The 20,677-nt window shown below is 50.5% G+C and overlaps 5 protein-coding genes across 5 annotated transcripts; 2 read left to right on the plus strand and 3 right to left on the minus strand.

Annotated features, from left to right (window-relative positions):
- Positions 1-3,184: 3,184 nt before the first annotated feature.
- M431DRAFT_495420 (hypothetical protein) lies at positions 3,185-4,208 on the plus strand (the record flags this gene model as incomplete). Its single annotated transcript, XM_024917353.1, has 4 exons — positions 3,185-3,281; positions 3,517-3,702; positions 3,810-3,982; positions 4,044-4,208. 4 exons carry the CDS (start codon positions 3,185-3,187, stop codon positions 4,206-4,208), a joined length of 621 nt encoding a protein of 206 aa, XP_024774881.1.
- A 232-nt stretch (positions 4,209-4,440) lies between these two features.
- On the minus strand, positions 4,441-6,560 carry M431DRAFT_84940 (hypothetical protein; the record flags this gene model as incomplete). Its single annotated transcript, XM_024923495.1, has 5 exons — positions 4,441-5,490; positions 5,566-5,582; positions 5,654-6,137; positions 6,239-6,341; positions 6,436-6,560. The coding sequence occupies 5 exons, from the start codon at positions 6,558-6,560 to the stop codon at positions 4,441-4,443; spliced, it is 1,779 nt and encodes a 592-aa protein (XP_024774882.1).
- Positions 6,561-7,891: 1,331 nt separating this feature from the next.
- M431DRAFT_84653 (hypothetical protein) lies at positions 7,892-9,388 on the minus strand (the record flags this gene model as incomplete). Its single annotated transcript, XM_024923457.1, has 1 exon — positions 7,892-9,388. One exon carries the CDS (start codon positions 9,386-9,388, stop codon positions 7,892-7,894), a length of 1,497 nt encoding a protein of 498 aa, XP_024774883.1.
- Positions 9,389-11,368: 1,980 nt separating this feature from the next.
- Positions 11,369-15,376, plus strand: M431DRAFT_84735 (hypothetical protein; the record flags this gene model as incomplete). The annotated part of the gene is made up of 2 exons (XM_024923467.1): positions 11,369-11,575; positions 11,657-15,376. The coding sequence occupies 2 exons, from the start codon at positions 11,369-11,371 to the stop codon at positions 15,374-15,376; spliced, it is 3,927 nt and encodes a 1,308-aa protein (XP_024774884.1).
- Positions 15,377-16,148: 772 nt separating this feature from the next.
- M431DRAFT_84630 (hypothetical protein) lies at positions 16,149-19,581 on the minus strand (the record flags this gene model as incomplete). Its single annotated transcript, XM_024923454.1, has 2 exons — positions 16,149-19,175; positions 19,264-19,581. The coding sequence occupies 2 exons, from the start codon at positions 19,579-19,581 to the stop codon at positions 16,149-16,151; spliced, it is 3,345 nt and encodes a 1,114-aa protein (XP_024774885.1).
- Positions 19,582-20,677: the final 1,096 nt, after the last annotated feature.

Here is a 20,677-nt window from a genome sequence, read left to right on the forward strand (position 1 = left end):
CGATTCTGCAACCATCAAAAGGAATCAAGATACATAAGTTATACCGTCAGATAGCCCTGTTTCCTAGCTATCTAATGGTAGTCTCTATGTATCTCAATTCTAACTGTTAGTACTGGTTTTTGGAATATAAATAAGAGAGGTTTTTCCTGAGTTTTCCTGTACTAGTAATTCAATTCAATGAACATATTCAACAAGCAAATTTGATCAATTTGATCCTTGTTACCCTTTGTTACTAGACCAGTGATAAGACTAGCTACCCTATAGCTTCAAAGTCTTATATATTCCTTAGACTTAACCTAAGCAGCCGTTAAAGAGGCTACTCATTATTAACGGTTACGGTAGCCACTGTATTAACGATTTCCTATATAAATATTTTAAAAATAATATTTATTTACTATTCCTACTGCTGTATAGTTCCTACGTCCTTTAGCCTTTTAATATTTTAATTTTTTCCCCTATTAAGACCTATTATCGTTAAGCTTTATTAAAATACAAAGACTGTAATAATTCTACGCCAGCGGGCAAAAGGATCTTCCTTAAATGCTATTATAAAGCTAGAAAACGAAGCCTAACAAGCTACAACGCAAAAGCTAGCTGGCTTAGATCTAGTCTATGGCCCTTTAATGTTAATAAGCCGTTGGGAAGCTGTCTAGTTATTAAAGAACCCCTAGAACTAAAGACGACCCCTAAGACAGTAAAAACAGAAGCTAGGAAGAAGAGGGAAGTAGATTTAATTAATTTTAATACTCCTAAACGGTCGTAAGAAGTTTAAAGGGTTATATAATCAATTAAGGTTGTAACGCCAAGGACCCGGCTGCTGTTGTAGAAGATTGGAAGGCAGCTAGATTAATAGAATACTATAATAGCGGCGTCAGAGGTTAAGATTTGTAATCTATAACGCTAAGTTAATAGCTTCCGGCTGCAAAAGAAATAGAAAGTAGAAGAAAACCTAAATAGTTGATTTATTAGGATTAAAGAGATTATAAACACGAAGAAGAAGATAGAATAAGAAGCACAGCGTGCTAAGGAGTCTGACGAAGTTGAAATTGTTGAAATTAATGATATATGTTATGTATTTAATTTAGAATAAAAGAAACAATAAAAAAAAACACATCGCGGCCTTGTTGTGGTTTTTTTTCCCTTCTTTTTGATTCCCGATTGATGTGGCCGACTAGCCTGTGTGGCCGACTAGTATGTGGTCTGACTTAGTGGGTGTGTACCTCCGAGTACAGTATACCGCTCGTTATCGCACCCGCAGACGCGGTACGGTGGAGCACAAACGGCAGCAAACGGGTCCAAAGAGTGCGAAGTTACGGCAATCCGTATTCTTTCTTTTGAAGGGGACCCTTTGAGAGGACCCTGCCGAGGCGATGAGTTTTCTGGCGACTTGCCAGTTCGGGACATATCTTGCAAGCCTACGAAGTTCCTTATTATTTATGTACCTAGGCAGTACTCGTATGCGTTGAGAATAGGACATCCATTCGAGTATAAAACATTTTGCTGCAAAGCAACCACAACAAACGGCCTGTACATTTTCAGGAGGATCTCAAGGGACACAACAAACGGCCAACACGTTCCTGGCAAAAGCAATGGCCGCGCTTGGGAAGGGGGGGAGGTTGGCTGACACCAGTTCGTCTCAGCGCCACCCCGAAACACGCCGCAAAACCCCGTATTGCATGTGCGTTCCCCAAAAGGATGCAAAGGTGCGTCTTGCACCTGCGAATGCGGCACTGCGGTACTGCTGTTGGGTTGCCCTCGGGTCTCAGACGCGGACAGCAGACGCAAGACGCATACCAAGCGCCCAATGACATGGCTACAAGTCAATCTAAGGGGTTGATCTTGGGCGGTTCGAGGGGCTGGCTATGCCCGTGCACACGGACAACCCGCACTGATGCTGAGTGACATCGAGCCGTTGTTTCATAGACCAACAACAAACAAAAGCGCAAATACAACAGACTTGGCCGCTGGTAGGTTAGCACATTGTAGGCAACAACCTACCATTTTGTATGCCAAGGAGGCACTCCCGGGAGACGCTGCAGCCGGACAGCCATCACGTTTGGTACGTGTCACAGACTGAGACTCTAGACCTGTGCCTCGAGGGGGCAGGGCTGGGCTGGGCTGGGCGGACTTCTACTCCTCTTCCAGATGAACCAGAAAAGGAAGATATCAAAAGGGTGCTATCATGTGCAACGCACAAAAACATGTGCTCGTACGTGTATACTGTAAACAGGCAACATGGGGGCCAGGCTCTGATCATCTCGCTCGCAGCCGAATTGCATGTATGCAATAATCAAAGTTGATAGAACAGCCTCCACTGAAAACGTGGCTGTACAGGGCTAGAAGCGCATGCGCCGCATTGACAGAGGCCGCCAAGCTTTAGCTTGTTCTCACCTCCCCAGCTTGCCCGGCACATTGCGATCTTAGCAGCGCCTGTTACTAGCTGCAATGGGGGTCCCCCTTCCCCGATATCCGGTGAAATGCCATCCATCGCATGAATGTGCGTTTAATGAAATGACGTTTGTATGGAGATTAAGATCTTGGTGTTCTTTTTCTCATGGCCCCTTACTAAGGAGTCGGTGATTGGACGCATGTTTACGCGTCATCTTCGGCGGAGTGCGCGTGGATAAAGCCCGGCAGAGACGTGCCGGTGCTACCCACGAAATGAATGACCTCGTCCTGCTAATGCAAATGGATACAATCGATCAACCAGGTACTAACTCCTCCAGTTGATCCCCTAACCTTCAATTCAGGGTGCAGCCAGCTGAAGAACCGCCACAGCTCAACCTCAGCTTCTGCAAGACACACCTGACTAATAGTTGGCATCTAGCATCTACTATGAGCCATAAACAACTCATCGTCAACATTGCTGGATGTTGTTTAAGTAGTATTTGGTTTTGCCCCTGAAGACCAACGGTGACACCCCGCAATGGAAATGGCCCCTCCTGTTGCTTGGCCATAGTCTGTAATAGCTCAGCATTTCAGCTGGGCCAGGTTCATATTTTGCTGCAGCTCGCACGGCGGGGTAGCTTCGTGGTGGGAGGGCCTTGCGTAGCGCCGTATATATTCCATTGATCCCAATACTGTATATTCATCCATCTCTGCCATTGAATAGCGCATTCGAAATAGACATCTTCGTTCCTATCTTTGCAACGTCTCTGACTATTCTGAACTCTAACACATCAAAATGGACTCCTTCATGAACGCCGGCAAGGAATACCTTGAGTCGCAGCTCAAGGAGCAGTTCTCTGGCTCTGGCTCTGGCCATGGCTCTGGCAACCAAGGTATGTGCCGCATTGCATTCGTCTCGCCATCACCATTGCCTTCATCAGACACGAATCCCTTGATCAAACAGCCACTATTCTACTCTGCAATGGTAACCTTGAAGCTGACAAACTCTTTCATTATACAGGAGGCCAACTCCCTCCCGGAAACAGTCAGTTCCCTCCCCCGCCCCTCGTAACGCAGCTACCCCGAAGCATGTCACCCCTAACACGATACGATCTTGCGATTCTATAGATGCATACGGAGGCAACTATCCCGCTGGCGGTGATTTCCACCACGAGGACGAGGATCTGCGCACTGCGCACCAGCACGCCTCCGAATACGCCGGCTCCTCTGGCAACAGCGCCATGTTTTCCAACGTCATCAGCAGCCTTGGCCAGCAGAAGAGCCACTTGGCTAACAGCGACCTCGACGAGCAAGGTTAGTTGATAATTTCCAACAAGCTACCTACGTGGTTTAGTGGGTAGATGCTCGACGTGCCTATAAAGAGCTCTATGCTAACCATTGAATCCCTGCTTCAAATATAGATGCTATCCGCAAGCACCAAGAGACCTACGAGCAGGGCGCCGACAACCTAAGTTCCGGCAGCCTCGGCTCTGCCGCCGCCTTACAAGCACTGAAGAAGTTCACACAGGGCGAGACCGGTGGCAACCAGAGCCAGGGCGCGTTCCTGGGCTTGGCCCTGTCCGAGGCCAGCAAGGTGAGATATCACAGAGGAAATATGGCATCCTGACTTATCCCTCTTGCTAACATACAAGCAGCTCTTCGATAGCAAGGCGGCTGATGGAAAGGTGGCATCTGATGCCAGCAAGGAGTCCGCGATCCAGCAGGCTGGTGAGATGGCTTTGAAGATGTACATGAAGAGCCAAGGAGGTGGTCAGTCAGGACCCTCTGGACTCTTGGGCATTGCTTCCAAGTTTTTCTAAGCTTTGACAACTTTACCTGAGGTTTCATGTATATGTGTGTTTTATCTACGAGATCTAGCAGATCTAGCAGTGGTTTGGCCCCAAGAGGGAAGACTTGATCAATGATGAGCTTACGAAGATTTGACGCCCAAACTGACGAAAATCCTCTCAAGTTTTGATGTTCTTGTATAAAGCTTTCATGTCACTCGATTTGAAATATGGCCTACCTATATGATGTTTCTAACCCCCTGTCTTACTGTTTACCTCGAGCCAGTGCCATGACATCCACCCATGTATCCGGCCGTCTACGTCCCTCAGGATACGTCTCGTTCAAATACTCCTCAGCCTCCCTCGCCCACGCCAACAGCTGCTCTTCGCTCCCCCACTCCCCCGTGGCGAGCAAGCTAATAGGCAACTTCCCTTCCCCCTGCTCAGGATCGACATACCCTACCGGCGCCGTGATGGACGGTGTGCCTGTCATGTTGGCCAGGAATACGTACGACATGTTTCGCATGGTGATGTTGGTGTCGCTCATGCCGTGGGAGTCATCGCTGGGGGATCGCGGCCACCCAATCAGGGGCGAGGTGGGCGTCATGATCATCAGGCCCGGGTACTTTTGGAATAGAAACGCGAGGTGGTTCATCAAGACGGTGCGAAGGGCGTTTATTTTGAGATAGTCGGCGCCGGACACCAGAGCGCCCATGGTAAGGAGGAGTCTATTTGCCGGGCCGGCAAGGGACTGATGGTGCGCCGGGTTGGGGGTCCTGCGGCGGTTCTTTTCCGCCATCTCGGCGAGGCAGAGCGCGGCGTGGGCGACCTGGAACTCGGGGAGAAAGGGGAGACTAATATCAACAATCTCATATCCGCGCTTAGAAGCAAAGTAATCAAGCGCCTTGTCGCACATTTCCCTCACAGGGGGGTCGGCCTTGTTGAACCAGTCGCGGAAGACGCCCATGACACGCTTCGCAGACGGCGCCGGCGGCAAGGAGAGGGCGAAGCGGCCCTGCGTCGGACAGGAGGCGTCGGGCTGGGACATGACGCGGTAGGCAATGGTCAGGTCGGCGACGTTTGCGGCCAGGGGGCCCGTGACGCACATGGTCATCTGCATGACGTGGGTGCGGTGGTGGGTGGGCTTGAGGCCGTAGACGCCGTTGAAGTTGGCCGGGATGCGGACGCTGCCGCCGGCGTCCGTGCCGACGGCGATGGGGACGACGCCGGCTCCCGTGGACGAGCCGCCGCCGTTGGATGAGCCTCCGGGGTAGTAGGATTTGTTGAAGTGGTTGGTGGGAGTTCCTTGGGCGACCTATGAGAAGGTGAGAGCATATGTTAGTATATCCATCTAACATGTAAGATGGCGATATGTGACGAAATTACGTACATTGACGCCGCTGGTATCTGTTTACACATCGTCAGTACACACACATCAACTGAAACATAGGTATGAATGCAAATGGCTGCTACTGTACCTGATCCTAGCTCATGCATCTTATTCTTGCCCAACACAATGGCTCCCGCCTCCTGCAGCTTCTTCACCGGCCACACAGTCTCCTCCTGCGGCGCAAAGAACGGCAGCGAAGCATTATACTTCATGCCGAAATGGCTTACGTAGCCCTTCACCTCCGTATCATCCTTGACTCCAATCGGCACCCCATCCAAGATGCCCAAGGGTTTTCCCGCAGCCCACCGCTCCGTGGACGCCTTGGCCGCTTCAACAGCGAGCTTCTCTGCGCCGTGAGCGTCCGCCCAGGCATCGCTGTACTTACCCGTGCCGGTGGTCAGGCCGAGCAGCGTCTCAATGACCTGCAGTGGAGTGGCGCTGCCGCTCTTGTACAGCTCGTGATAGTCGCCGGCGGAGTAGTATCGCGCCTTGGACGAAGGGTGTTGGGAGGTGAGCAGCTCCGGTTCGAACCCAATCATGGGCCCTGTCTGGCCCAACGGCGTGACGGTAGGCTGCAAATCACACACAAACTCCCATCAGCCAAAGACTGCGCTGGGCATTTTCCCACTCGAGAATACTACCCGAATTAAAGGGAGTGATGGCGTGTACATACATGAAAAGTAGGCGAGACATCATCCAGGGTGGGCATGTCTTTGATCTTGGTGAATCCCGCGTTTCCGTAAAAGAACCTTGCCACAACACCGACGTTGCATATACTACAACGGAATCATTCGGATTAGCTTCTACATCCTAATTGAACTTTTCCTCTGTCTCCTCTCATTGTTTTCTTCATCGTTTATGGATACGTACATTCCAGAACCCACAACGAGAGGCAGCCCCCGTAGAATGGGGTTGTGATCTATCCTCTGATTGTATCCCGTATCCGGCCCTTCCAGGACATCAGGATAATTGGCGAAGCTCTCCGGGGGAGCCATGTTTCGCAATTGACGAGCAACGAAGTTTCAAAATGTCTCGGAGATTTTTTGGAGGGGGATGGGATGAAAGAGTCACAGCTCGAGTGAATGCGCCAATCCCTGTGGGCGAGAGTTCAGTCTTGTTTTCTTCAATTGATTATCCGTGCTTACACGAACCGAGACGCCTCTAGTAGGTGATAGGCGCAAAGTTGTGTGCACCGACCAGTAGAGTTCGGTGGAGCGATGGAGAAGGAAGTGGTCAAAGCACAAATTGCGAAAAAAATAACAATTGTTCTTTTTTTTTTTTTTTAAGCTTGTTTCATCACGAGCATTCGTTTTGGGAGGTAATTGAATGAGTTGATGTAGGTTAGCTGGGAAGCGACATCCGAGGTAGCTCTGAGCTGTGGAGATTTGAATCCAAAGCTAATTGCAGAGTCTAATGCTGCGGGAGCTACATCGAGCAAAGACGCGGGGTTGCTTGGAGTTTATCCCGTCTAGAGGATTTCATGTGAAAGGGGGTTCGGAAACAAAAGTACATGACCAAGCAGTAAATCATCTTCCCTTTTTTTGTGGCTGGTAGATGAAGAATGGAGGAGACCGACGTCTGACGTAGCAGCTCAGCGTGTTTGCTTACCCGGAGGTAATGCACCTTGAATCATGTCGTACGAATGCAATTGATATACTTACGCAACATAGGCATTGCGAAGCTCCTTTTTGAGGCTGATAGCCCTCTCTATTACCCTTGATTCTTTAGGTGAACTCGAAAGGGTGACCTGCTATACCTTTGCTATTGTGGGTGATCTGAAGCATCTCCTTCTGCCAACACCGAATGCTTGAACCGGCCAGATTGAAACAATACATCACGAAGCATGAAATGTTTTAAAATTAATATGAAAGAAAAAAAAGTCAATAACATGAACAAAGCCGTATTCTATGCGTGTTTCCAAAATAATCAGCAGAAAGCATGGTGTCCCAATTGGTAATTCACCATGTCCATCCATTTCCGTCTAGTTCTGCTTCCAATTGTCGCCTCCCAGTGGTATCATATTCGTGTACAGATGCCCGTGCCCAACCCAATGAAAAAAAAGAAAAAGAAAAAAAATATAGAAAAAGAAAACAAAAAATAGAAAGCCCTCATGCATTCTTTCTCCCCAGAACAATAACAACAAGAACGGTAATCGTGTAAGCAAGTTCCTGTCGCCAGTGATGTATGCGTCTTTGAACCCAACCAAACTCCGTATCAGGATTCCATCATAAAAAGCAGTCAGCGAGGTTCCGGTCCGGCCGTAATGGTGTAAAGATTGTCCCTTCCCTCTCTTCGTCGTTTTCTTTCTGACCAACATCTTCAACTGCTAGGCCTGAGCTGGCTTGGCCAACGGTGTGCCGAGGCTATTGCGCTTCTTTTCCTTCTTCGCCCATCGTAATCCGCAGGCGTTACAGAGTGTCTTTGGGCCGTTGGGTCCCTTTCGCCATTCTGGAGAATCAAGAGTGCCTAAGTATTGTATTAGTAGCTGGAAAAAAAAACCCCCGAGAGCAAAGGTTGAAAAGGGCCCTGTACCGCAATCTGTGCAGACATATTCCTCTGCCAGCTTGAGTTTCTTCTTCTTATCGCCTGATCTGGAATCCCTATCCATGGGCATGGCGATTCCCGCATCACCCTTGATGAGAGTTGGGCTCCGGTTGCCGTTGCTCATCCGCTCACCATTCTCTATGCCTGTCAACAGGGCTATGGTATCTGCGGATGATGCTTCGAACCGAGCCATTTTATCACGCAGCGAGTCCTGGCGACTGCCCGCTGTTACATCTTCTAGGTTCTTTCGAGTCAATGCGCCGTCGGTATTTCCTGATGACATGGACATGTCGGTGGGCAAGTTGGAAGGTGCGTATGCTGTTGATGACGATCTGCCCGCATCCTCGGATGGAGTGATATCCGACCGGCCCTCTCGGCTCTGCGCCCACTGTCTTTGCGCCTCCTCTGCTTCTGCCTCTTCCTCTCTCCGCAGCTCCGCTATGCGACGCCGTAGCCTCTCGTTTTCAATCTTGTGCTCCAGGAACGAATCTAGCAGCGCGGCGTTTTTGGTCGGGTAGAGGCGGGCCATCATGAAGACGGCCTGGCAAAAGGGCGACTGATTGTTTGGATTTGGTGCAAATCGGGCAGCCGCAATGTGGGCATGGCCCACGGCTTCGAATATCGCATAGGTGCCATCCTTCTTCTTCATCCGGTAGAACATGCGCAAGGGATTGCCGGTTGCGATAGATTCGTGGAGCTCAGCAACGAGCACGCCCTGGTCGTCGGGATGGATCAGATGCTTCAAAAAGGTGTCTTGGACCTCTTCCGTGGTGTACCCGGCGAGAGCGGTGATGCTGGGAGACACAAATCTGATGCGGCCGTTGGAATCGAGAATCTGCAGCAAGTCCCTGAGCTCCTCCACCACCTTGGCCGGCCAGTTGCGTCTCTTGGTGAACTCGGTCAGCGGGTTGTTGCTGGACATGGCGGGTGGTGCAAAGGCGGCCGCTGGCAACGGCCCCGCACCGGGAACGTCGTTGGCGGCGGTGTTGAATTGGTCCTGGGCGTTGAGGATGGCGTCTGGCGAGATGATGTCGCTGCCATCTCCATCCATCATGGCCGCCATATGGTCGACGCTGAGGCCCATGTCGCCGCCGAACTGAGCCATCATGTTGCCCTCGAGAAGTGCCATGGCGTCGTCGTTGTGGTCGTCGTCGAACCGCAGCGTATGAGCATGAGAATCTGGGATGCCTTGGCTGGACCCTGCTGCGGAGAACATGGGCAGGACGTCGAGGTTGCCGAAGCCGAAGAAGTCGCCTTGGAGTGGAGGTGGGCCGGCCATGGTCGCGGTATGCTATACCACCAGCTTTTGCATTCTACTCATCAAGGGCCGGCCAGTCAGGTCAGATTAGCGGCAGCTCCTCTGCGTTCAGTGGCGTCCTGGGGCTTTTGCTTGGTGAGGGGCCCGGGGCTCGTGCAGCTGCTTCAGGTTGCTTTGCCCAGGGAAGCTGTCGTGTAGCGCGCGCTGTTGCTGTAGTAGTAAGTAGCAAGGGGAAACAAAATGGTGAGAAGTTGCTCTGTTAGGGAGGTATACAGCAGAGACACACGAAGGGAAGCCAGAGCGAGGCTTTGGAAACAAATTGGATGCGATATTTCAGCCAAGCTGGGGCTAGGGTTTTTCCTGCTAGCAGCAGCGGGCTGACTGATGGCAGGCAGGGAAAATCAGAAATCACCACTGACTGCCCTGTTCTTTGTACCAAGACTATGAGTCCAACCGGAGAAATGGCCCCGTGAAAAGCGGGCTTTGCAAGTGCTTGATTGGGGTTGTTTCATCGTCTTCCATAATTGCTTTTTTTATGTACTATTCCTGCTGCTAAGCCATGCTAACCTGTGCCTGCTAACCACGAAAACGCTTCCCGGCTGCCAACATTGGGATTGATCGTCCGGCTCCGCTAGCAGCAGCAACAATGTCTGGCAGCAGAGCCTTAGCACTGTAGCGGGGTGCATCCAAAAGCTGAGCCAGTTTGAGGACAGCAAAGTCCAAGATTCCCAGGGATGACGCAACCTGGCCTCCCTAATCCTGCGGCGCTGGCTAGCGGCTGCAGCGGGAAGATGTCGATTACAACGCTAAAAAAGCGGCTCTCTTAGTAGCTGGTTTGTTCTGGGCTGTTTGATGTCACGAACCGGATGGGTGGTACGAGTGAGAATAAGACAGAGAGCATTTTGAGCCGGGGGACATGATTTGCTTACTGTTGGTCTTTGAGAGTTACTTCTGGCTTACTACCAAGTATGTGGCCCAGCAGATGTATATACAGCCCATCTTCAAACGGGGGAGCACAGCATGGACGGGCAGCGACAAACCAAACCTGGTGCGCTGAAACGACCTGCTGACCGGCGTCGTGCTGGTCTTGCAGGCTCTCACAGCTAGCAGGCCTCGGGTCAAGCAACTCGCCCATCCGATTCGACCACTTGGCTGGCTAGCAGCGCGCATCTCCGGGGGGGCGAGATGGGCAATGCAAGGGAAATCGCTTCCTGATGCATCACTTTTGGCTGTTCCTGGGGGGCCACTCACTAGGTACCTACGGAGAAACAGGCAGATTGGCTACTGTATGTACAGTACTGCAGTTCTCTACCGGAGGAGATTAGTAGGAGTGGAGGTGCTAAAGGTTTAGGTTGCCCTTCACAGTGGTACAATGCCAGCGACTATTCGAGGTATGCAAGCAACAGCGCAGGGCGTATCGACTTGTATGTACTGCCGAGCTCTTAGTACAAGTTGGCCATCTACTAGAGACAGCGCACAAACAAGTTTCATGCGACACACAAGCAATGCTGTTACTGTTATCGCCACCCTGGTTTTTGGCATCAGCATCCCATTGATTGATTGCACATCCACATTCGCTATCGGTGATGCTACATTTCGACCGGTGGGACGCCCTCCAGCCCCAACTTCGTCAGTGGCTGCGTGCCACAAGTGCTACCTTATTTGATTCTGCCTGCAGCGCCGGCACCTTCTTCTTAGAAGAGGGGTCGATAAATCCTGTGCTACGCTATCTTGCTATCTTATCGCACGTGAGGACGCATCAGTCAATTAAGGCTCTCAACGCGTGACCCGCTGCCTGGAGCGCGTTTGGCGTGAGTGAAGCTGTTTAGGTAGACATTTTTGTGCGTGTGTGTGTGAATTTGAAGCCCACGCTTAAGGCGACAAACACCAAGGCGACGGCATCTAAAGAAATGTCTCGGCGTTAACCACACAACTAGCGGCAGCTCATTCATCATTGGACCTACACACAATCGTCGTCTCCAGCCAATCACTCTTCTCATCATGTCGAGAATTGATAAGCTCTCCATCTCCGGCGTCCGGTCCTTCAGCCCGGCTGTTCGGGAGGCCATTCAGTTCAATACCCCGTTGACGCTCATTGTTGGCTACAATGGATCCGGAAAGACAACAATCATTGAATGCCTGAAATATGCAACCACGGGCGAACTGCCTCCCAACAGCAAGGGCGGTGCCTTCATTCACGATCCAAAGGTATGACCAAACTTCTTCGCTGTTGGTGCCTGCGTCAGTATCGTGCGTGCTTCTCGCTAATGCCAACCATCTCGCATCCAGCTCGCTGGAGAAAAAGAGGTCATGGCCCAGGTCAAACTGCAATTCCGCTCCATCAACGATCGACAGCATGTGGCAACCCGAAGCATACAACTCACCGCGAAGAAGAACACCCGCACTCAAAAGACGCTTGACTGCTCATTAGTCGTCGTCAATAATGGAGAGCGAACAACGACATCAACCAGACAGGCCCAGCTTGACGAGATGATTCCTGAGCGGCTCGGCGTTTCCCCAGCTATTCTCGACGCCGTTATTTTCTGTCACCAGGACGAGTCTCTTTGGCCCTTGAGTGAGCCTGGAGCCTTGAAGAAGCGCTTTGATGAAATTTTTGAGGCTTTGAAATACACAAAAGCTATTGAAAATCTCAAGGTGGTCCGGAAAAAGCAGGTAGAGCAGCTTGCAATACTCCAAGGTGATGAGGCGCACCACAAGGTCATGAAAGACAAGGGCGAACGGGCTGAAAAGCATATGACTGTGCTACAGGGTGAAATTGAAGCAGCCCGCGCCGAATGCGAATCGCTTACAAACGAGATGGAGGAATGCCAGGAGAAGATACGCCAAAAACACGAGCAAGCCAATAGTTTCCTCCAAATCGTGCAGAATCTCAGCAACAAACGGGAGCAGCTTGAATACAGGCAGGACGCCGTTGACGAGCTCAGACAGACAATTGACGAGCTGCAAGAAGATGATGCGACCCTCGAGCGTTTCTTGGCCCAATACGAAGAGGGCATGGGTCGCTACCAGCAAGAAGCCGAGCAGTACAAGGCTCAATACGCCGAGCTCCAAAACGAGCTGACGAAGCATCGCCAAACCCAGTCGGCAAAATTGGCCGAGCAAGGAAAACACCAATCAGATAAAGATAAATATGAGCGCCAGCTGAAAGCAAGAGTGGAATTGATTCAAGAAGCCGCACGACAATACAACCTTAGAGGGTTTGACGAGGACCTAAATGACCAGCACGTACAATCTTTCCAAGACAAGATTCAGAGGCTCTTGACAGAAAAGAAGAGGGATCTGGAACGACTACAGAAAGAGAACGCTGCGGAATTGGACAAGGCTACAGGCGTCATTACAGAGCTTGAGGGTCGCAAAGCGGCCAGAACGCAGGATCGGGTTTCTGCAAAACAGCGGATGGGAGCCATTGAAAAGCGTACAAGTGTCCTGCAAAATGAGGCCGGGAGCATTGACGTCGACGAGGGAGCCAAGGCCATCTTGGATGGACAGCTTGAAGAACTGGAGTCTAGGCTCAAGCATGTTCAACAGGACATGGATAAGTCCAACTGGGATCAACAGTTGACCGAGGCCAACGACAAACAGTGGCAGCTAGAAAGCGAAAATGAAAAGCTAGGTCGCGAGCTTGTTGAATGTACAAGACTGGCATCAGAGCGGGCACAGCTTGAGCTCCGCAAGAAAGAGATGGCGGATCGGAAAAGAAAGCTTGAGACGCTGACCGAGACTTGGAAACCCAAGCTTGATAATGTCCTTGGATCTGATTGGGAGCCAGCATCGCTGGACTCCCGCTTCCAGTCGGTCCAGGGACGTCGAAGCAAAGCCCTTCAAGATGCACAAAAACTCCGAGACCAGACGAGACAGAAACAGCAAAAGGTTGAGTACAAGCTAAAAAATGCAAAGGAACTGCATGAGAAAAAGACCCAGGAGATGGCCCGGAGTAAACAGGAAGTTGTTGCTGCCCTGCAAAACGTACGCGACAATGCTGTTGTGGAAGACTATGTGGAAGAAGTTGCTGCTGTTGAACAACAAGTTGAAGAGCTCCGGACTGATCTTAGCCTCTTTGATGCTCTCTTTGACTATTATAACAAGTGCAAGCGTATGCTGGACACACAGAAGAGATGTAGGCTTTGCGACCGTCATTTCGATGACAGCCAGAGCGCAGCTCTCGATCGCCTTAGCAAGAAGATTGATAAGCACTTGGACCCGAAAGGCAAAGTTGATACGGAAAAGGATCTGAAAGAGGCTGTGGACAATTTGGAATCGTTACGTGCGGTTCGCTCAGCGTTCGACACGTATGAGCGGCTTTCTGCGGAACTGCCTGCCCTCCAGAGCGAGTGGAAAAATGCAGAAGGAGAATTTGAATCTCTGGAAAAACAGCTTGAGGAAGAAGACGCTCTTGTTGTTGCAGAGGAAGAGAAGCTAAGAGATCTTGGGGATCTGGCCAAAACAGTCACCAACATCTCTCAAACTGTCAGAGAAATCAAAGATGCCGAGGCTCAGGTGGAACGCATCGTATCTCAACAATCATCCGGCGGGGTTTCTCGTAGCGTCGACGAGATCCATGAGCTTCAGTCAGCTTTATCTGAGCAGCTCAGAGGTCTAAAGAATAAAATCTCCAAGCTCACGGCTGATAGACAGCGGATGAAGGATCAAATCAATTCACTCGAGCTTGAGAAGAGTGAGCTGCGAAACAAGATTGGTCGCACCGCAGGGCAGCTCGAGAAGAAGAAAGATCTTCAAAACCAGATTCAGACTCTCAAGGAGGATTACACCCATCAGCGTGAAGTGATTCAGCGAACTGATGAGGAGCTAGAAAAGATCGAGCCTGGCATTGCGGAGGCACGGTCGGCCCGCGATGAAATGCTGCGTCTTGGTCGATCCAAGGAGCAAGTCATCACCGATCAGCGCGATGCCATCATGAACTCGATGAGCGAAATTAAGATACTAGACAGCGATATCCAAGACTATGTTGATCGTGGTGGCCCAACCAATCTTGCGTCCAACCAACGGGCCATTGCCTCTCTCGAGACAGCCATCAGCACCACGGAGAAGGAGATTGCTGATCTTACCGTGCGGACGAACAAGCTCAAGCAAGACATTGACAGCGGGGACCGTAAAAAGAAGAATATTAGCGACAATATCAACTATCGCAAGCATTTGCGAACGCTCGATGTTCTACGGACGGAGATTGCAGAACTAGAGGATCGTAATGCTCACGAGGATTATGACCGCCTTCAAAAAGAGGCTCGCTCGCAGGAGAACATGTCCAACCGGCTGTTGGCTGAGCGTGGATCTGTAATGGGCACAATGAAGTCTAAGGATGAGGAGCTTGGTCGTCTCCTGAAAGAATGGGAGATGGATTACAAAGATGCCAAGCGGCAGTATCGTGAATCCCATATCCGGGTCGAAACCACAAAGGCAGCGATCCAAGATTTGAGCCAGTGCACTGCTACCGTCGACAAGGCGGTGATGCAATTCCACGCCATGAAGATGGCAGAGGTCAACCGCATCGCCAGCGAACTCTGGCAGACCACCTACCAGGGTACCGACATTGATACCATCCTCATCCGCTCCGACCACGAAAGCAACACCACCGGCAAGCGCACCTACAACTACCGCCTCTGCATGGTCAAGCAGGACACCGAGATGGACATGCGCGGCCGCTGCTCGGCCGGCCAAAAGGTGCTCGCCAGCATCGTCATCCGCCTGGCCCTGGCGGAGTCGTTTGGCGTCAACTGCGGGCTCATTGCCCTGGACGAGCCGACGACGAACCTCGATAGGGACAATATCAAGTCCCTGGCCGAGAGTCTGCATCGCATCATCCAGACGAGGCAGCAGCAGAGCAACTTTCAGCTCATTGTGATTACGCACGATGAAGAGTTTTTGAGACACATGCGGTGCAGCGACTTTTGCGATAGCTTTTTCAGGGTCAAGAGAGACGAGAAGCAGAACAGCGTGATTTCGAGGGAGAGCATTACCAAGATCTTTTAAGGGGTTGTCTATTATCTATCTATTTGGGCAGGATCTTGGCTTTGTAGCAAAATTCATTTGATCAACGACGTAGTTTTCATGTTATTCATAGTACTGGAGTTGGCAGCAAATATTTCTGGAAGAGATACTGGCAATAGTATGCATATATGTATAGAGATATATGTGGGCTTCCATCAAACAATACAAACAATCGACACCTGGAGTTAGCCAAGAGAAACTGATTCTTCGGCGTGCTAATATCTAAACGAAAAAAACAATGAAATAAGATGAAAATAGAGGGAACAAAACACAATCGGGTATCAGAATGCTCAATAACCCTAAACACAAACATCATGAATATGAAAAAATCAGTAAACCCAGCCCACACCCCATCCCATCATCCATAACTGGATAAAAACACAAAAGAGGAAAAAAACCACCCATAAGTACTCAACCAACCCAACCCCTTTCCTTTCCCAGAGAAGCCAAGGCTAATATTGTATAGCCAACAAAAGAAAAAAGATTGCGCTTTGCACCGCTCATGACCGACCTAAAAACTCCGTGATTCCCCCCTCCTCCTTTCCTCCTTGAAAGACAACACAATGATGATGGTAAAAGGGGCAATGAATGCATGAACACGCATACATACATCGCTTGCAAATGTAGGCAAATCAGATTCCCCCCTTCCGCATAAAAGTCAAAATAAACAACAAGGCCAAATCGTTTTTTCTCTAACCAAGTCATTATATCAAATCTCAGTTTGACGGGTTTTTTCTTCTTTTTCTTTTTGTGTTTAATTTATCCGCGGGCTCTTTCTTCTAGCCATACTCTCCGCTAGAGCCGTCAGGGGTAAATTCTCACGTCCCTCGCCAACCTTGTTATGTTTCCCTAAGCTCGCTCGCGCGGGACGGGCGCTGCGCTTGAACAGCGAGTTATCCGATGCGATAGACATGGTGCTTGAGCGGGGCTCAAAGGAAATGCCACTGGCGGAGAGACTTGTTGATACGTTGGGGTTGACTTCGCGCAGGCTCGCACTCCTATCTGAGGCGCTCTCAATCGATGGACGTTCTGGTGTGCTTGTCTTACTGGTCTTCCTTGAAGGGGCATCTAGGTCGGTAAAGACAATCGTATTGTCGTCGGCATCATCTTCTTCGGCCTCGGTTAGGCCAGAAAGGTCTTCATCAAGCTTCGAAAGGATGGTATCGTGAGTCTGGGTACGAGGCAAGTTCGTGGGGAACTGGTACTGTGCCTTCTGAGGAGTTTCTCCAGTGGGCCGATAATCCTGGAGGGCTGTCTTGCCAATCTGGTCGCGCAGGCCCGATAGTGGTTGGCATATTTGAGTAGTCAGAGGCTCAAGGCTGCTGTGCAGATCGCTGGCGTCAAGGTCCATGACCTCGCCGAGGTTCTTGACGCGATCAAACGTGGTCTTGAAGTGAGCGGAGATGTTGCCAAATGACTGATCCACCGTGTTGTACAGAGCCTGGAGGGATTGCGAATGCGTTTCATGATGGGCGTTGCTCTCAGACTTGGCACGAGCCACAAAGTCGTCCATAGCTTCCATCTGGATGTCCAAATCATCAATCTGAACACCCACCACGCGCACGGTCTCAGCATGCACCTGGTTCGCTGTGGTTCGTATGGACGTGCTGCGTTCCTCTGCCGCGTTCCAGTCGTCTTTCAACTTTGTCTTGATCTGATCGCGCGACTTCTTGACTTCCTCCAGCAGCTCAGCCTCTTTCTCGTCCCAGGCATCCATGCCTTGGTTGTGCTGAGTAATGGCGCCCTCGAGAGACGTGTTGTAGTCTGCCATGCTCTTCTGCATCTGCAGAGTCCTATCTGCGAATCGGCTCTCCTGTGTTTCGGCCTGGGTCGTGATAAGGGCCGAGATTTGGGCTAAAAGTTTTTGGCGTTCCTCAGCCCCTTGCCGCCTCTCCTCTTCCAACGCCTCTTGCATGCGAGTCGATATACTGGCATTTTGGAGCATAATAGTATTGGTGGCACTTTGCAACTGTCGCCTCAGGTTGTCAGACTCACAGCGCTGCGTGGTGATATGCCGGACAAGATCTTCAAAAATGGACTTGAAATCCTTGCCCAAGGAGCTGTACGAAGTATGGAGTTGTTCGTGGAAGCCGGTCATCTCGCTCAAGACGTCCCCTGCAATCTTCTCCGCAGCATGTGAGATGGCCTGAAGACTTTCGCTGACCCGCTCCTTGACGTTGTCACGAATCTCTTTGATTTCTTCCAATACCTCGTCCATGTCTTCTTTAGATCGTTGCTTCTGCTCCAAGAGCTGTCTCTTGGACTCTGCAAAGGTCTCAAAGTTCTCGTCCATGAAGGCTTGTGTAGCAGACAGCTTCTGCAGCTCTTCTTCGACAAATGTCTCCATTCGTCTTGATACGCTCAAGATTTGTTCTTGCTGCTCCTGTTGGAAACCCCGGACCCGTCGCTCTACCATTGACGTTATCTCAGCAACCTGAGACTGGGATGAGTTCCAAGCCGTCCGGTTCAACAAGTGTAGGTCCGATTTACGCTTGTTCTTCGCGTGTAGGCCATTGACGTCTTTGACCGTCTTCTGCAGCTTGTCAATCAGTACACTGCCGATTTCCGTTAGCTTCTCCTCCGTCTCCTCGTGAGCCTTGCGTAGTTCCGTCTCTTCTGCCAACGTTTGACGAGTCGCTGAGAGGATAATGTCTGTTTGATCGAGAACGCCCTGAGTATCTTCCAGCTGTGCCTTGGTGGCTTCATTCTCCTTCTTCATGCCCATGAACGAAATGTTGAGGGAAAAGAGCTCCTGGACCTTGTTCCGTAGGTTTGTTTCCAATGTCTCGAGCCGCGCACTCTGTTCCTCCAACACAATCCTCCTTGATTCGCTCTGTGCAGTCATCTCTTCATACATGTCGTTGGAAAGGTAAACGCCGTTACGTTGCCGAGTAGCTATTAATTCACTCTTCAACTTCTCAATTTCAAGAGTAAAGTCTTTAAGAAGCATCTTCTTCGTCATCATATGAAGCTGAGGCTTGTTTCGGATATTCTTCGCGCGGAATGCGTATTCGAGTGTGGATATCGTTTCTTCAAGGTTGCTTTTTGAGGGAGAAATGGTGGCAATGATGCATGTTTTCGTTCGGCCACCAAGCGAATCTTGCAAAAGACGAGTCAATTTGGACTCTCGGTAGGGAATATGAGGGCTGCGATCCACCAGAGCATTGATGACTCGCCCCAAAGTGAGCAGCGACTTGTTGATCAAGCCAGCTTCGGTGGCTCGCTTATTCTCTGCGCCTGATCTCTGAATGTTTTCGCTTCCGGCCAAATCCACCAGATTCAACTTGCCGGCGCTTACAAGCTCCTCCACCCCTTGGTCGTTGGGCTTCTTGACGTATGCCGTAATCGTGAAGACGGTGTGGCCGCGAGAACTCAGATCGTTGCACTTGGTCGCTGCCACCTGGCGCTTCAGGCTGCCCTCCTGGAGCACCTTGATTCCCTCGGCAGCGTTCTTGATGTGCTTCTCCTCCATGCCTTGAACAAGTGTGGTTGCGTGGCCTCGTCTTGAGGCGTCATCGAAAATCTTTAGCTTTGCGTTTTCATCGGCAGAGAGCAAATCCCGGAGTTCTTCGTTGTACAGCTCGATGAAAGAGCACTTGACGCAATTGTCGCTACCATCGATATCGAGTTTATTAAACAACTGCTGCAGGACGCGGGGAATGATGCCGGCCTCATCAGAGAGCATGCCCAGCGTATCTGACATGTCTCCCGACATTGTGTAAGTCTTGCCTGTCCCTGTCTGGCCATAGGCAAATATTGTGCAGTTATAGCCTGCGAGCATCTGGCCAATTCATTAGCACATGCCGATATGAGAGAGCGTATGCCGCTCCTGGAATCAGTTCAGGAGCAGACTGCATAGGAAAACCGACCTCTTCCAGAATAGGTTTCACCGTATCATCAAACACCATGGACTGGTCAGCGGCTGGCGAGAAAACGCGGTCAAAGCTGTAGGTCTTGTTGCTCAGCGCGTTGGCTCCCATGGACAGCTCAATGACCTTCCCCTTGACGCCGTCTGAATTCACCACCACGGCGCTGTTCTCCTTGACCTCCCGCTGGCTGCGCCCGCGACACCGCACCACGACATTGATGTTTGTTTCCTCGCCTCCACCAACCACCACGTCGGCCTCAAAGTCGCGCTCCTTGCGCTTTGTTCCACCTGCTGTCGCCGCCGGGTCTGCAGGGGACATGGCGCTCGACCTGTCGACCCGCGACGCGGCGGCCAGGTGTCGATTTGTTGCGGCATTCGAGGGTCTGGCGCTGCCCGGACGCGTGCTGCCTCGCATGCTGGCGCTGGTTCGCATGTTTGACGAGCTCATGGTAGCCCGAGTAGGATCTCGATCGGAACGTGTTCGAAGGTGAGCCATGCTGACGGCGGTATGACCACCACTGCCGATAGGTAGCCTTCGTTGTTTTTTTGTCTAAGGATGTGTATGGATATGGTGAGAGTGTTGTTGTTGATAATTCCTTAGGCGGGGATAGCGGTGGAGCCCTGGGCGATTAGGAGGTACCAAGGTACCTCAAGTCTGGAGTACTCGTACCTCCTGGTCAGTGCGCATGAAATCCACAAAGGGAGACTTGAGAGTTCGCATTTAATTACTCTTGAAAAGATAGAAAGATGCAGTCCAAATTCAATTCTCTTTAGCGAGGAGGGGCCTGGAAAAAGATATGTGCGAGATGTGGACATGTGCAGGAGTGGCCAGGGTGCCACCATTGAAAAAGACCTGTTTACGGAAATACACACACTAGAGCTGCTTGTAAGAAGCAACTTTGGGATGGTACAGAATTGGGCTCCGTAATTCTCAAGCCGCGGGAAGTAGAAATACAGACATTATACGCTTAAATGCCTCTATTATTTGGTCTCTGGTACCTAGCACAACATGACAGGCAGGGGTGGACCTTGAGTGGTTGTCGCCACAGCAACGGTGTTAGTTTTGATGATTATGTCATTCAAGATCGAGCTGTCATGGACTCAAACACGAAGAATCGACAGCTTGTCTTACATAGAATGAGACATGCATTTACATTTACTAGACACAACACTCCGTACTCCGTATCATCAATGGTGCATATCTTATTAGCGTCATAAGTAGTGAGTAGCGACCTCCAACTATAAACAAAATCTAAAGCATATGAACAATGTAGCCAAGAGAAGAGCTATGCTAAACAACTCATCATTTGATGAGAATATCTATCTCTGAAATGCTGGATATCTTCTTCATGCGTCTTTGCGTTCCCAAACCTATCATAAACTCCATAACCCAATGGAAAGAAACGAGAAATTAA

Source organism: Trichoderma harzianum (genome assembly GCF_003025095.1).
Source record: "Trichoderma harzianum CBS 226.95 unplaced genomic scaffold M431scaffold_6, whole genome shotgun sequence".
NCBI classification, from domain to species: domain Eukaryota; kingdom Fungi; phylum Ascomycota; class Sordariomycetes; order Hypocreales; family Hypocreaceae; genus Trichoderma; species Trichoderma harzianum.